General features: G+C 41.4%; 3 protein-coding genes across 3 annotated transcripts; all 3 read left to right on the top strand.

Moving 5' to 3' along the window:
* The first annotated feature begins 1,055 nt into the window (after positions 1–1,055).
* On the top strand, positions 1,056–2,266 carry V1510DRAFT_384263 (uncharacterized protein). The gene is made up of 2 exons (XM_066931698.1): positions 1,056–1,532; positions 1,569–2,266. The coding sequence occupies exons 1-2, from the start codon at positions 1,119–1,121 to the stop codon at positions 1,866–1,868; spliced, it is 714 nt and encodes a 237-aa protein (XP_066786337.1). The 5' UTR covers positions 1,056–1,118; the 3' UTR covers positions 1,869–2,266.
* A 7,987-nt stretch (positions 2,267–10,253) lies between these two features.
* On the top strand, positions 10,254–11,415 carry V1510DRAFT_424294 (homeobox KN domain-containing protein). The gene is made up of 7 exons (XM_066935076.1): positions 10,254–10,379; positions 10,416–10,512; positions 10,545–10,789; positions 10,834–10,929; positions 10,968–10,982; positions 11,019–11,326; positions 11,363–11,415. Exons 1-6 carry the CDS (start codon positions 10,351–10,353, stop codon positions 11,080–11,082), a joined length of 546 nt encoding a protein of 181 aa, XP_066786336.1. The 5' UTR covers positions 10,254–10,350; the 3' UTR covers positions 11,083–11,326; positions 11,363–11,415.
* On the top strand, positions 11,084–12,312 carry V1510DRAFT_309415 (uncharacterized protein). The gene is made up of 2 exons (XM_066930730.1): positions 11,084–11,326; positions 11,363–12,312. Exon 2 carries the CDS (start codon positions 11,453–11,455, stop codon positions 12,293–12,295), a length of 843 nt encoding a protein of 280 aa, XP_066786335.1. The 5' UTR covers positions 11,084–11,326; positions 11,363–11,452; the 3' UTR covers positions 12,296–12,312.

The following is a 12,312-nucleotide window of genomic DNA, read 5'->3' as shown; positions in this document are numbered from 1 at the left end:
CAGCGAAAAAGCCTTTTTTAGTAGAAGAGTGACATGACGATCGAAAGCACGTTCGACATTACCCTTCGACTCTTTATATCTTGCAGATTTGTACCGTCGCATCGTTGCAGACAGAAATTGATGACACTTGGAGTAGCCACTACAGGATAGTCGCACCTTCTGTCCCAGCCGGTTTCTCTCTGTATGACCCTATTCTATTACAACTGTGTCCTTGTCGCAATCAAGCTTCTTGACTCACCATTAAAATCTTTAAGAACGTCGGCCTATAAAGACCATTGAACTCCTGCATTATCTCGCTCTCGATGTCAATAGCACCTTCCGTGTGTGCAGGATTCTCGACATTCTCATTTTCCTTCAAGCTATCGGTCAAAAGCTCCCACTCCGTATCCCGTAGCTTCATGAATTCCTGATCCAACCGACGTCGCATTGCTGCACACTCTGGCTCTGCGGCTTCACAAGCTGCCAGCGCCGTTGCTAGACGCTTCCTATAATTGAAACTACCTTCTTCTGAGATGTCATCAGTAGAAATCTCCTTTGCCATCGACACAATGCCCACATTGGAGTCCCGCTCATGGCCACGACCTTCAACCAGTTCTTGCAAAGAAAGACTCTTCTCGCCATTCATGGTCACTATCCATACAATAAAAATGCTGCATTAAAAGAAAACATGGAGATAACTTATCTCATATAAGACTCGTTGGATCAGAGTTCTCTTCTTTCTGTACCTACCAGTTACCACCGCTTTGATACAACTACAAATAGCAGTTACCTCTTTTTAGGATCACTTTTGATTTACGCAAGCAGAGGCGGGTACCATCTAATAGCACATATTGGGAAGAAATTAATGGCGCTAAAACAGTACGTACCTCGCAAGTCACCACTTCTCATCTACTACAATTTAAGTTTCACTACCCGTCGCCGGGAAGATGCACCTCAAACTCTATTGCACATGCAGGTGCCTAGCCATTCACTAACATCCGATCTCAAGGCTACGACTAAACTTCTCCGATATAATGGCACCTATAAAGACTCCGCAAACCCTCACCAGTACTACTCACCTCCAGAAAAACTCTGGCCTATCAAAGACTTTATAGCGAAGAGGAACCTGGCCAATCGTAATGGCAAAGTCGGACTATATCAAAGAATTGCCTTTGAGCACAGTGGAAGACCTCCTCAGAACAACGCAGTGCAGCATATATGTTATTCCGCATGGCTATGCACCAATTCTAGTACGCAATGAGGACTACTATTCACCAGCACCGTGCCCAGAGGGCACATCGCCAGTCGTATACCAAATCAATCCGACCGGAACAGAGCCTCACATTCACGAGATCAAAATCGACAGATTTCTTAACAATGGTCTCACAGCAACACCCCCGACACAGATTCCGCAATCTAATGACACCAGCGTTAAAAGCAAAACAAAGGTCCCAAGGCCTCGAAATGCTTTTATTATCTATCGAACACTCAAGCACAACGACGTGGTTAAGAAAGGTATCACGAATACCAATGCTTCTAGAGTCATCGCCGACGTAAGTGAAGTTATGGCCGACTTTGCTAAGTACCAGATGTGGAAAAACGAGCCCGACAGTGTGCGCGAGCATTTCCAGAGACTCGCTTTAGAAGAGAGCATACAGCATAAATTACTGTATCCAGAATATCGCTACACGCCACGACGACCAGGTGAGAAGCAGCGACGGCGAAAGCGCAAAAACATCTTGTCCACGTTTGCGTCTCCAGAGACAATGCACGAGCCACTATCGCCAAAGAGCATTACCTCTGAGTCTGATTCCACTCCATCTAAAGCGACCACATATCCGGATGATCTCTTTTCAACGGATTTAGGGTCTCTATATTTTGGACTCTAATTGAGGTTCAGTTAGCGCTACATCTGTAGCTATACATATTGTACATATATAATACGCGGCAAGCCGCCTCATCTGCCGCAAGCACTTAATTTTGTGAAATTTACAAGCAAGATAGATACAACTGAAGGCCGGTCCTATGTTGAAACTTGAATTTAAAACATTAAAACTCTATGCATTGTCGAGCTCAAAGCTCTACCACGACAAATCATCCGCTTTTGCAAGCTTCATTCAAAGGGTTCTCTCTGAACCGAATCTCAACACACAATGTACTTAATCAATATTACTGGAAGAACAACGTCACCGATAAATATTCTCATCCGACAACGTAGCTTCTCTTCCACTGCGGAAGAATGAGCAGTACCTACATCTTACCAGGATAAGCAACGCATCCTACAGTAGATGCTATACGTTTAGAGTTCAGGCTCGAAATCTCATCTTGTATTTGTTAAATCAGATTCTTTTAGAGCAAATCCCTAATGCCACCAATAGCACTAATATCCTACCGGCCAAGTTCGACAGGTATTTACTGTTCGAAAACCCAAATATTATGCCTCACAACCAGCTGATGCCTTATTTACTGGTAGTTAGCAATTAACATCGAAGCCGACAATACTAACGTGACCAACGAAACATTATCGTCTCCAGCTTCAACCGCACATATCATACAACCCCCATTAAAATTAGACCTATAGACGATTTGAATGAAGCTTTGCTTGTACCATGCTATATGATATACTAAAAGTTCCATTACCGAAATTTAAATATAATAATGTCTTTCTTTAATATAATGGCTACTCATTCATAGCTCAGAAAATTTCATACACTCGTGCAACTGACCCACTCCAGGTCAGGTCTCAGCTACACTCTCCCCATCAACATCGCCATACTTAATCTCATCCAGATAATTTAATGAATAGATATTTTGCAACAGTTCATGGATTCCAATCATTTCAAGAGGTCCTTCCAATTATCGCACCCACAATACGCGTCGTCCACTGCTTCATTCTTATATTTTCGTCATTGTAAGAATCATACTGTCCTAATAAGAATTAAAACTGTGTGTACATCTCAGCACCATAGCAGTCCAATTCGTGTTGACAAACCTACTTCCGCATACTCTCTACAAGCCCCATGAGATATATAAAATGTTCTCCTGCTTTCTAAGATCGATCCGGTAGCACTACTGGGGTAGGCACATAGTACCCGGGACCATCGTACGCGAGCACAGACCTTCTCAAAATACAGGACATCGCTACAACTAGAGGACCGTCAAGTAGTGTCTATCCACCAAAGTTTAGTATAACGGCCCCCTCAGCCTACCGTTGTACGGTTTTTAAGCATGTGCTTGAATTTCCAAATTCCTAGTTCTTACGTCACAGGCTACTCTCCAGGCTGGTTTCTGAGATACATCTGACGTTGCACCACATATCTTTCGTAATAGACAAAAAATTGCCATTAGTTACTGGCAAGCGACTGTCATTTCAAAGACGAACACAAACTTTAAATTTTGGTTCGCATGCGTCATTCTACCTACCTGATTGTAGTGCCAAGATGGCTACTAGACATTGCTAGAATTTTGCTGTTTTAATTCTCCAATATAAATAGCAATGGTGATCCGTTAAAATATTTCACAACCTCGTCCCTATCGTCAAACAAATCACAACTGTACTTGTAATATTACACCGGCACAAAACGAAATTAGCCAACGCCAAAGTGCTCATATAACCACAACACATTTTCTCATCTTTGAAGTCTCCCATAGTGACGCGACCACTTAAGACTGCTCAAATTCAAATCCACGAGAAAGTCACAATATATTGTCCAACAAACACCCCTTGAATAACTACGATAAGGTTTTAGCTCATGGTGAATTTACTCTACGTCAGTTAGCTAGTTAGGCGCCCGACAATTATAGTCTTTGAAAAACTGGGTAGCAGTAATCAGGTACAGACCTTGATATATTACATTCGATAGGTATTATATTCTCTATAGCCCAGACTGGACATTTCGTATAACACCACTTCAATTCTCGTTCGCATCTCATCATGCGCATACAATGGCGCACTTGGACAGTAGCATTCAGGCATTACCCCCCCTCCCCGCACTAGGTGTCCGCAAACCAGTCTTTTGTAGTGCACACCTGATATTAGATTCTACATACTATCATTTGGGTATTAGGCATTGGCTTTCGCCTTACATATATGCTAGATCTGAAGTATCTAGGGCTCGCGCATTAGAGGTTACATGCTAAATACCAGGTATTAGGCATTAGGCATTAGGTATTAGGTCTTCACTATCAGGTACCGGGCATAAGGTACTAGGTACCACGTATCAGGAATTAGGGAATCTACATCAGCTATCAAGTATTAGGAATTAGGCATTCGGTGTTAGGTACCAGGTAGTGGAGTATTAGGCGTTGGGTGTTAAGTATTCGGTATAAGGTTTCGGGTACTGGGTATTAGGTGCTGGGCTTTAGGTATTAGGCATTAGGGATTGAGCATTAGGCATTAGGTATTAGGTATTGGCTTTAGGTATTAGGTACTACATATTAGGTATTAGGTATTAGGTATTAGGTATTAGGTATTATGTATTATGTATTAGGCATTAGGCATTAGGTATTAGGTATTAGGTATTAGGTATTAGGTCTTAGGTATTAGGTATTAGGTATTAGGTATTAGGTGTTAGGTAGTAGGTATTAGGTAGTAGGTAGTAGGTATTAGGTATTAGGTATTAGGTATTAGGTATTAGGTATTAGGCATTAGGCATTAGGCATTAGGCATTAGGCATTAGGTATTAGGTACTAGATATTAGGTATTAGGTATTAGGTATTAGGCATGAAATGTTAGGTAGTAGGTATTAGGTATTAAGTATCAGGGGTTTGTATCAGGTGCTAGGTATTAAATATTAGGTATTGAACATTCGGTATCGAGGCATTAGTATTAGATAATAGTCTTTGGTTTTAGGTATTTGGAGTCAGCCTTCAGCTGTCAGGCATCGAATATCGGGTATTAGATGCAATATTTGAATACCATGCAACGCATATTACGTTCATGAATAACAACTATTTGTCTAATAAAGTATCCCCACTTTTAATAGCTTAGATATTGGCAAATCTGGCTGGGAAAAGTAGGCAGATTTAGTAGTAACTTCGTACCTGAAGGTGCGCCATTTATCGCAACCAGTATATCATGTCCCCACTCGAACTGTTGGCTCTTGTGAATGAAGCAGAAAGTATGAAATTAGCATCGCATGTACATAATCAAGACTTTGAAGACAGTAGCTAACATTTCGATCGCAAGCACGCAGAAGTTTGGCATTCAGTAGTGGACTCTTGTAAACACGCCTTAAACTTCCGAAAAGGCAGAAAAGACTCTTGTCTCGTGCGGTGCGCCTTGCATTTCCTAAGTATCCTTCGTTATCTCGCGACCTGAAATCGAAGGTCAAACCTAGTTCATCGTTGATATCTCGTGAAATATAATATCTGCTGCCCGCATTTTAAATGGCTTGGAGGCTCTATTCTCTGAGCCTGTTGATCTGCCGTATAGTTATATTCGCTACGATTATATTCTAATTGTCGCATGTCGACTCTCAAAGTTACGAACGTCGTGAAACTTCGTGGCGTTTATTGAGTAAGGTATGCACAAAAGATGTCACTCACTGTAAGCTCTTATGGAAGTCTCAGCTCGATATTTTTGATAAAGAGTACAATAATCTTCAAAGCCGTTTATTTAGTTCCAACACTGACACAGACCGTAAGTACTCTGTTATTATCAGAATCACTCATTAGATCAATCTCTGTAGAGTAATTTCCCAGAATAGTTGGCTTCAATCAGCGATCATAAGTCATTTCACTCAAATTATGAGAACGCGCCGCTTGAGTCCATCTAGAGGGCTGTTATTACAGGTAAAGGCACTCAAGACATTCTCTGCGTTCTTATGACTTATTCTGCGCTCTCTAGCTTTGGCAGAATTCAGTAATATACTTGTAGCATATCGCTTACAATCTACTACGTTATTCTCAGCGGAACTCGAGAGTTACGAACATTGACCTTAAAAAAACGTACTTCCACCGGCTAAGTCTGTAAAACTTTCAGTTCTACAAGCTAAATTCTGTCCTAATATGATGCCTCTATGAACGCTCGCCCGACCCAAATGAAATTTATTTTGATCGACTTCACTTCGTAATGCATCTATTGCTGCAGGTCCCGGAATATATCAGAGTGACGAGAAAAAAGGCCTGACTATGACTTCGAAAAGGAGACTACATTTTAAACTTTCTCGGTGGCGGCCCTAGTCAAGTTACGACCGTGAGAAAATCAATTACCCAGGTGTGAAACTGATTCTCTATTGATAGCTTTTTTCAAAGTTCGCAAAGTGAAGGACTCCATGATCTGGTGTTCTACGGACTTTCAATCGTCATGGAAAGGAGAGCTTTAGTCTAAGATTGGGGACGATCAGCTTTACACAGGGATTACGATACGCATACATTTGGCTCTGGGACGTTGGTTGTTTTGCAATATGCAAGCCTTTTGCGGTCCAAAATAGAGTTTATTGTTCATCAGCTGTGTGGGTGGCATCGATAAAAAGTTGTATACGCCTGATTCCAAAACATTCGAAATACATTTCCTTGCTGCAATTTACCGAACGCCGAGGTCATGAGAAACCATAATACGCTGCTTAGATTTGGAAGATTTGGTTGTCTTTCGTACCGGAGATTACACTATGCTCCACTCGTAAAATATACCGATGTCACAGCGACTGATAGTTTTCTCGCTTTTGTTAATCCCGAAAAGTCGCTAAAGTCTTGCTCTTACCTCCAGATCAAGATCTTGCAAAAATATGCTAATTCGCCCATGCGACGGTTGACTTCTCTAATACCATCTCCGCGGCTAGCTACTTTGTTTCCAACGACCAAATCCTGCACATGTACAAATAGTGCAGAGCTACTGTTTGAAGATTGGATCCATATGGTCTAGTCCAGGATGGTTTGAGAAAGATTCGTTTATAATTGGAACAGAGATGTAGGGACATAAATTGGAATGAGGCAAAACTAGCGATGGCTCTGGCGACATTGAAGGAACAGAGAATCGTCCACCAATATACTTCGCGTAACTGATGGGCATTGAGCTATTCAGGGCTAATGGGACGGTAAAATGTAATTTAAAAGACACCATGTTAGAAGGCGAGAGCCATACACCATCAGGAGAAATCTCTTCGGACAGAATCTCAATGCTTGGTCACATTAGTAGCTCCATACTGCTATCAGATATTTGCTATGTCTGGAGAGTCCTGGCAGGGTGTACAAAAAGTAGTAAATTGAACGATACGGGGTTGTGGCCGTCTAGAAATTGGCACTCATTTTGTAAAGAGTCGCCTTCTTAATTGCATGGAATCCACACGGAACCGCCATCAGCATTTTCAATTTCTATGGGGTAATCTACTATATTCTAGAATTATTCTGGAAACACTCCATGTTCATAGCAAAAGATATAGGCGGTGTTGCCCAATAAGTGAACCCTGTGTCATGCCAATACAAAGTTTCTATGATCTGATCACCTGCATATAGAGCATAGCGGGCGGCAATTCGACCTCGCTACTTTTCGAGTTTGTGATTGATAAACCCTCCTTATGCCTAGCATCAACAACGTAAGAAAAAAACTGGTAACTAGAAAGTTTATTAAGGAGTTCGCCAAAATGTACATTTACATCACTTCAATAATTATTAAAGCATCATCTTGTGTTGCCGAATTTTTAAGATCGCACTCCATTAACTTTTTTTGACCAGTAATGGCATATTAATATTTAATTCAAGCAAAAGTATTCTAACAGCGCTCACGGCTTGGCCGAGTTCTATAACTGCTGGCAATACGGAGCAGCAGAAATCATTACCCGACACCGCGCATCAGTGTCTCATAGCTTTATGTCATTGTCCCGTACATCAAACATCAGGTATTACCTCATGCCTAGTTAGCTGATAAGCAACATCCGTTAGATAAACATCCGGTACTTTATAACCGATATCTAATAGCTAGTAGTGAACAACTAAGATCCAACGTTTTTTACCCATTCTCTTACACCTTAATACAATCTGGTAGGGGCCAAGTAACTTATCTCTAATATTCAATACAAAGTAGATATTACCTTACACCTGGTCCTTAATGCCTAATGCCTAATGCTTAATGTTAAGACCTAATACCTAATCCCTAATAGCTGATGCCTAATATCTAATACCTAATAGCTGATGCCTAATGCCTAATGCCTAATGCCTAATGCCTAATGCCTAATGCCTAATGCCTAATGCCTAATGCTCAACATAAATCACCTAATGCCTAATGCCTAATGCTCAACATAAATCACCTAATGCCTAATGCCTAATGCCTAATACCTAATATCTAATACCTAACACCTAATACCTAATACGCAGTACCTAATACCTAATACCTAATGCCTTAAACCTAATACCTAATGCCTAAAACCTAATACCTATTGACTAATCCCTAATGCTTAAGACCTAATCCCTAATCCCTAAAACCCATTGCCTAATCCCTAATGTTTACTACCTAATACCTAATACCTAATGCCTAATACCTAATGCCTAATACCTAAAATCTATCCCTAATCCCTAATACCTAATGCGGGAGACCTAATACCTAATCCCTAATAAGCAAACCCTAATACCTATTACCTAGTATCTGGTGTCGATTATTCCGTACCTTATATCTACGAGCGGGTACCTCGTACCTGTAGCTTGATGCCTGATACGTGATATCCTGGACCGAAGACCTGAGAGCTGATCGCTAAGATGGGAAATCGAGCACAAAAACCGATAAGCTGATCTTGTATCGCTACAGCTTCTTTTAACGGCAATGCTTTGGCATATCGTTTATCGAGGTCTCTTACCCGACGCCAAAACCTAATAATCCATTTCTAATAAGCCATTTAGTAAATCTAATGTGGAGACTATAAGATTGTGAATTGAGATTTGATATCGTCTATTAATCTGGTGATGAAAGTCGAGGTGAGCTGAATCGGCTTAATAATAATCAAAGAAACGGGATGTCAATGATCATCTTTAGACATGCTCGGCTAGATCTCACGACAGATAGAAGAATACAGTAGATTCTGCAAAATTTATACCGTCATGGCTTTGAAGCCCGATGAAAGCAAAAGCTTAGACGTCGAACGTACTCGGAAAGATCTTACGGCATTTCCACATCAGTTCTGTAGCTACCTCGTCGAATTGGGCTCTGTAGCCTCGAGCCACCATTTAGTTATAGAGACAGAAATCGATAAGGAACGACTTAACTGCGTAGTTATTAAGGTGGAGATGCAAGAGTGGATACCTGTCAGACGCGATGTAAGTCAAGCACTATACAGTGGTCCTGGTCCAGCTCTAGGCTCGATTTTTTCGGTATCGAGAATCGGAGTAGATATTGGGGATTTTATCGTGCTATGCGGTCGAACGGATTTGCCTGTGTGTTAATTTCGGCTTCTGTCTGCAGGGTAGCAGTAAGTTGGCATTGGTCAAGTGAAACTGTATCAGGTTTATTTTCTCGAGAGATTCATATGGAGAAAGAAGGTTGGATATTGTTTTTAGTTCTCAAGCTGTGAATTACCTACTGCAACTGAAGTCGCCGCGATCAAATTTGCTGTGACGGTCTTACTCCCGGTTACATGCTTTGATTGGTTTGCTGACCGGTGATTTATATTCTGTGAAGTGAACTTGAAGTGCTGTGGTTGTGATCATAAAGAGCAAGTTAAAGAGAACTGAATTCATAATTGCGAATTTTAGGTCAATATCCAGTTCATGGACACTACTGATTGTCTTGCGAGTAAGTTGCATTTCTGTTGAACTATTATCAAAGTCCGGCTTCACCTAGCTGTCATAGTATTCATCGTGGTTGGAGTGCGGGCGTGTATGGTATGAGCCAGGATAGTCAGAGCTGAATGAGATATATAGAAACTCGCGGCAAGGGATTAGATGTAATGACTGTCGTTAAATAACCTGTGAAAGACGTCATTGTCGACTGAGGCTGTCCAGATTGTAGGTGTTTGACGTACTCTACCTAGATTGAGGAGAAATGTTTTTTCGTAATGGTTAAGTTGAGATACTCAGTAGGACAGAGATTGGAGGTCTTCAATTCAGTCATGAAAACAAGATCGATTCCTACTACTATAGTTTACGGCTACGGCAAAATTTGTCTATGGAGTGGCCTGTGAGGCCAATGTCTCTTTGTTGGGCTGATTTGAGATTGTAGTCTCGACTTAAGCAATGGTTGTAAATTGGTTTATCATCGGGAAAAAGAGATGTATCGTTGAGCTAACTAATGTTGTGGATTTATATAACGCGTTGGTAGGGTAACATAACGAAAGGTAAGGTAGCATCAGCTATTGTGCTACACGTCGTTTGCAGACTGCAAAAGCGAATAGCTATATCTGGTGAGTCGTTCTATTCTTTTTTCCCTGTGGAAATTTTTGTGCGATGAGTGAACTTGATAACATCATGGAGAGGTTGGACTTGTCCATTGGTTTACGGCTGATTTCTAGGAAAGTGCGTATAGAAAGCATGCTATCTGCTCTAATCAAAAGCATCGAGAAGAAGGGAGTTCTGTCTGCAGGACACATATTAGGACAACTTGGAATGGTGGGTCTGAGTGATGAGGAGGCTAATGAAAGGAAACAAAGAGCTTTCGCAAAGATGTGAGCAGTCTGAGACTCGATCTGGAAAAGGACATCTTCAAAGATCTTTGGATGGAGATCTATGTGCTGATATATACTGCAAGTCTCTATGAGGAACATTACGATTTTATCAATAGCTACATAACAATCAAACGGAGAAAGCGATCACATAACTTAAGAACGGAGGCTCCTCAGCGCAACAGAAGGCTCGCCCCCAAGGATGCCAGGGTTCTTGTTGACTGGTAGGAATTACAAGAAGAAGGGTCGGATACTGACATTCCTCTAGGCTAAAATGTAATGTTGAGGATCCCTATCCTTCAGCCGAGGAGAAGCTCTCTATGGCGGAAAAGACTGGGTTACGAAAGAGTCAGATAGAGAACTGGTAACTTCGCCGATCATATGATTGAACTAATATTTCAGGTTTATAAATGCAAGGTGGTAATATGTCGAGACATGGTATACTGATATTAGGCGCCGCGGTCTCTGCAGAGACGGAAAATTCTTTCCTATGGTCGATGTAAAATCTGAATCTTGATAATAAAAATTAGTTGAAAGGCTGAGTAGAAGAGGCACACTTTGAATATAGTTTCAGTGTCCGAACCTCTAGGATAGGTCATTTAAGTGTCATTACTCGCATGCCTCTGAATTGATTTTAAGTTTTCCCGTGCATGGGTATGATCGCTAGTGGAAGTACATCTTTCATGTATACGATCAACACCACTACGAAATTTAGCGTTATACTAAGAATAAAGTTTTATACCGGAGAGGTACGCGAGCAGGTAAGTTGTACCTAACGTCGAGATATTGACGGAAAGTATAATCCTTGTCGCTGATAATATCGAGTATGATATATATATGGCAGATTGCCTCTACTCATCCATTATACGAAGCATTGATTAAATAATATGAGTGGCAAAGTGCAAAAATCTGTACGAAGAAGGCCACGGTCACCCCGAAACAAGCATTTGAAGGGCTTTTGTGATGTTATAAAGCTTTCTCGAGCGCCAATAGGCCGCGGTGACGGTGATTCGGATATTGGTCGGGGAGATAAATGCCAAATGATGGTCATGGGCGTCAATGAGAAGTGGAAGAGAGCAACGGACTACAGTACATCTTGCAATCGGGAGATCGACCTACTACGCAAATCGAGTCGCGTAACAAAATCTAAAGGCAAATCAGCGACTGGTTCAGGGACACCAATTAATGCGTTTATCGGCTTCAGGTCTTACTATAGTAGAATTCTACCGAGCATAAATCAACGAAGCTTGTCTTCATATTTGTCGAAAGTTTGGGCAGAGTACCAAGACAAGGACTTCTGGATAAGAAATACTGTTCTATACTGCGCGGCAGCAAGTGAAAAGTCTTTCGCCGACTGGTTGCTGGAGGTTGCAAAGCCACCGGATTTACCATTCGATGACGACTTTGCCAAGCTGTTTGCTTTATCTAGGGAGGCAAGCCCGGCATCGCCGTCTATGACATCGATGAACTCTGATGGGCTTTTGCTAGTGGACCAATCGAGTGGTTTGTCTGGAAGTGTTTATCCGGAACTAGATAATCTACTGTATTGTGAGTTCATGGCTAGTAGCACAGTTGATAGTGGATTGTCATCAGCATTGGGCGTCGACATCGTTGAAAATGTGGAATCACCGATATATCCGTTTTACGCTATGGACAATTTTGCCGGAAAGTACATGCATACCACAAATCAGTTTGAAATTGGTCGTTATGAGTCAATATTTGTATATTAATAAAGCATATTTTTGGT

This window comes from Dipodascopsis tothii (assembly GCF_038497935.1).
Source record: "Dipodascopsis tothii strain CBS 759.85 unplaced genomic scaffold V1510scaffold_65, whole genome shotgun sequence".
NCBI lineage: Eukaryota > Fungi > Ascomycota > Lipomycetes > Lipomycetales > Lipomycetaceae > Neoaidaea > Neoaidaea tothii.
This window is presented reverse-complemented; position numbering and strand designations above follow the sequence as displayed.

Coding starts and splice junctions, on each gene's coding strand:
- V1510DRAFT_384263 (XM_066931698.1), top strand. CDS start 1,119: ATGGCAAAGTCGGACTATATCAAAGAATTGCCTTTGAGCACAGTGGAA. Junction 1,533..1,568: donor CTTCTAGAGTCATCGCCGAC/GTAAGTGAAGTT, acceptor GCTAAGTACCAG/ATGTGGAAAAACGAGCCCGA.
- V1510DRAFT_424294 (XM_066935076.1), top strand. CDS start 10,351: ATGAGTGAACTTGATAACATCATGGAGAG. Junction 10,380..10,415: donor CTTGATAACATCATGGAGAG/GTTGGACTTGTC, acceptor GCTGATTTCTAG/GAAAGTGCGTATAGAAAGCA. Junction 10,513..10,544: donor TATTAGGACAACTTGGAATG/GTGGGTCTGAGT, acceptor GGCTAATGAAAG/GAAACAAAGAGCTTTCGCAA.
- V1510DRAFT_309415 (XM_066930730.1), top strand. CDS start 11,453: ATGAGTGGCAAAGTGCAAAAATCTGTACGAAGAAGGCCACGGTCACCC.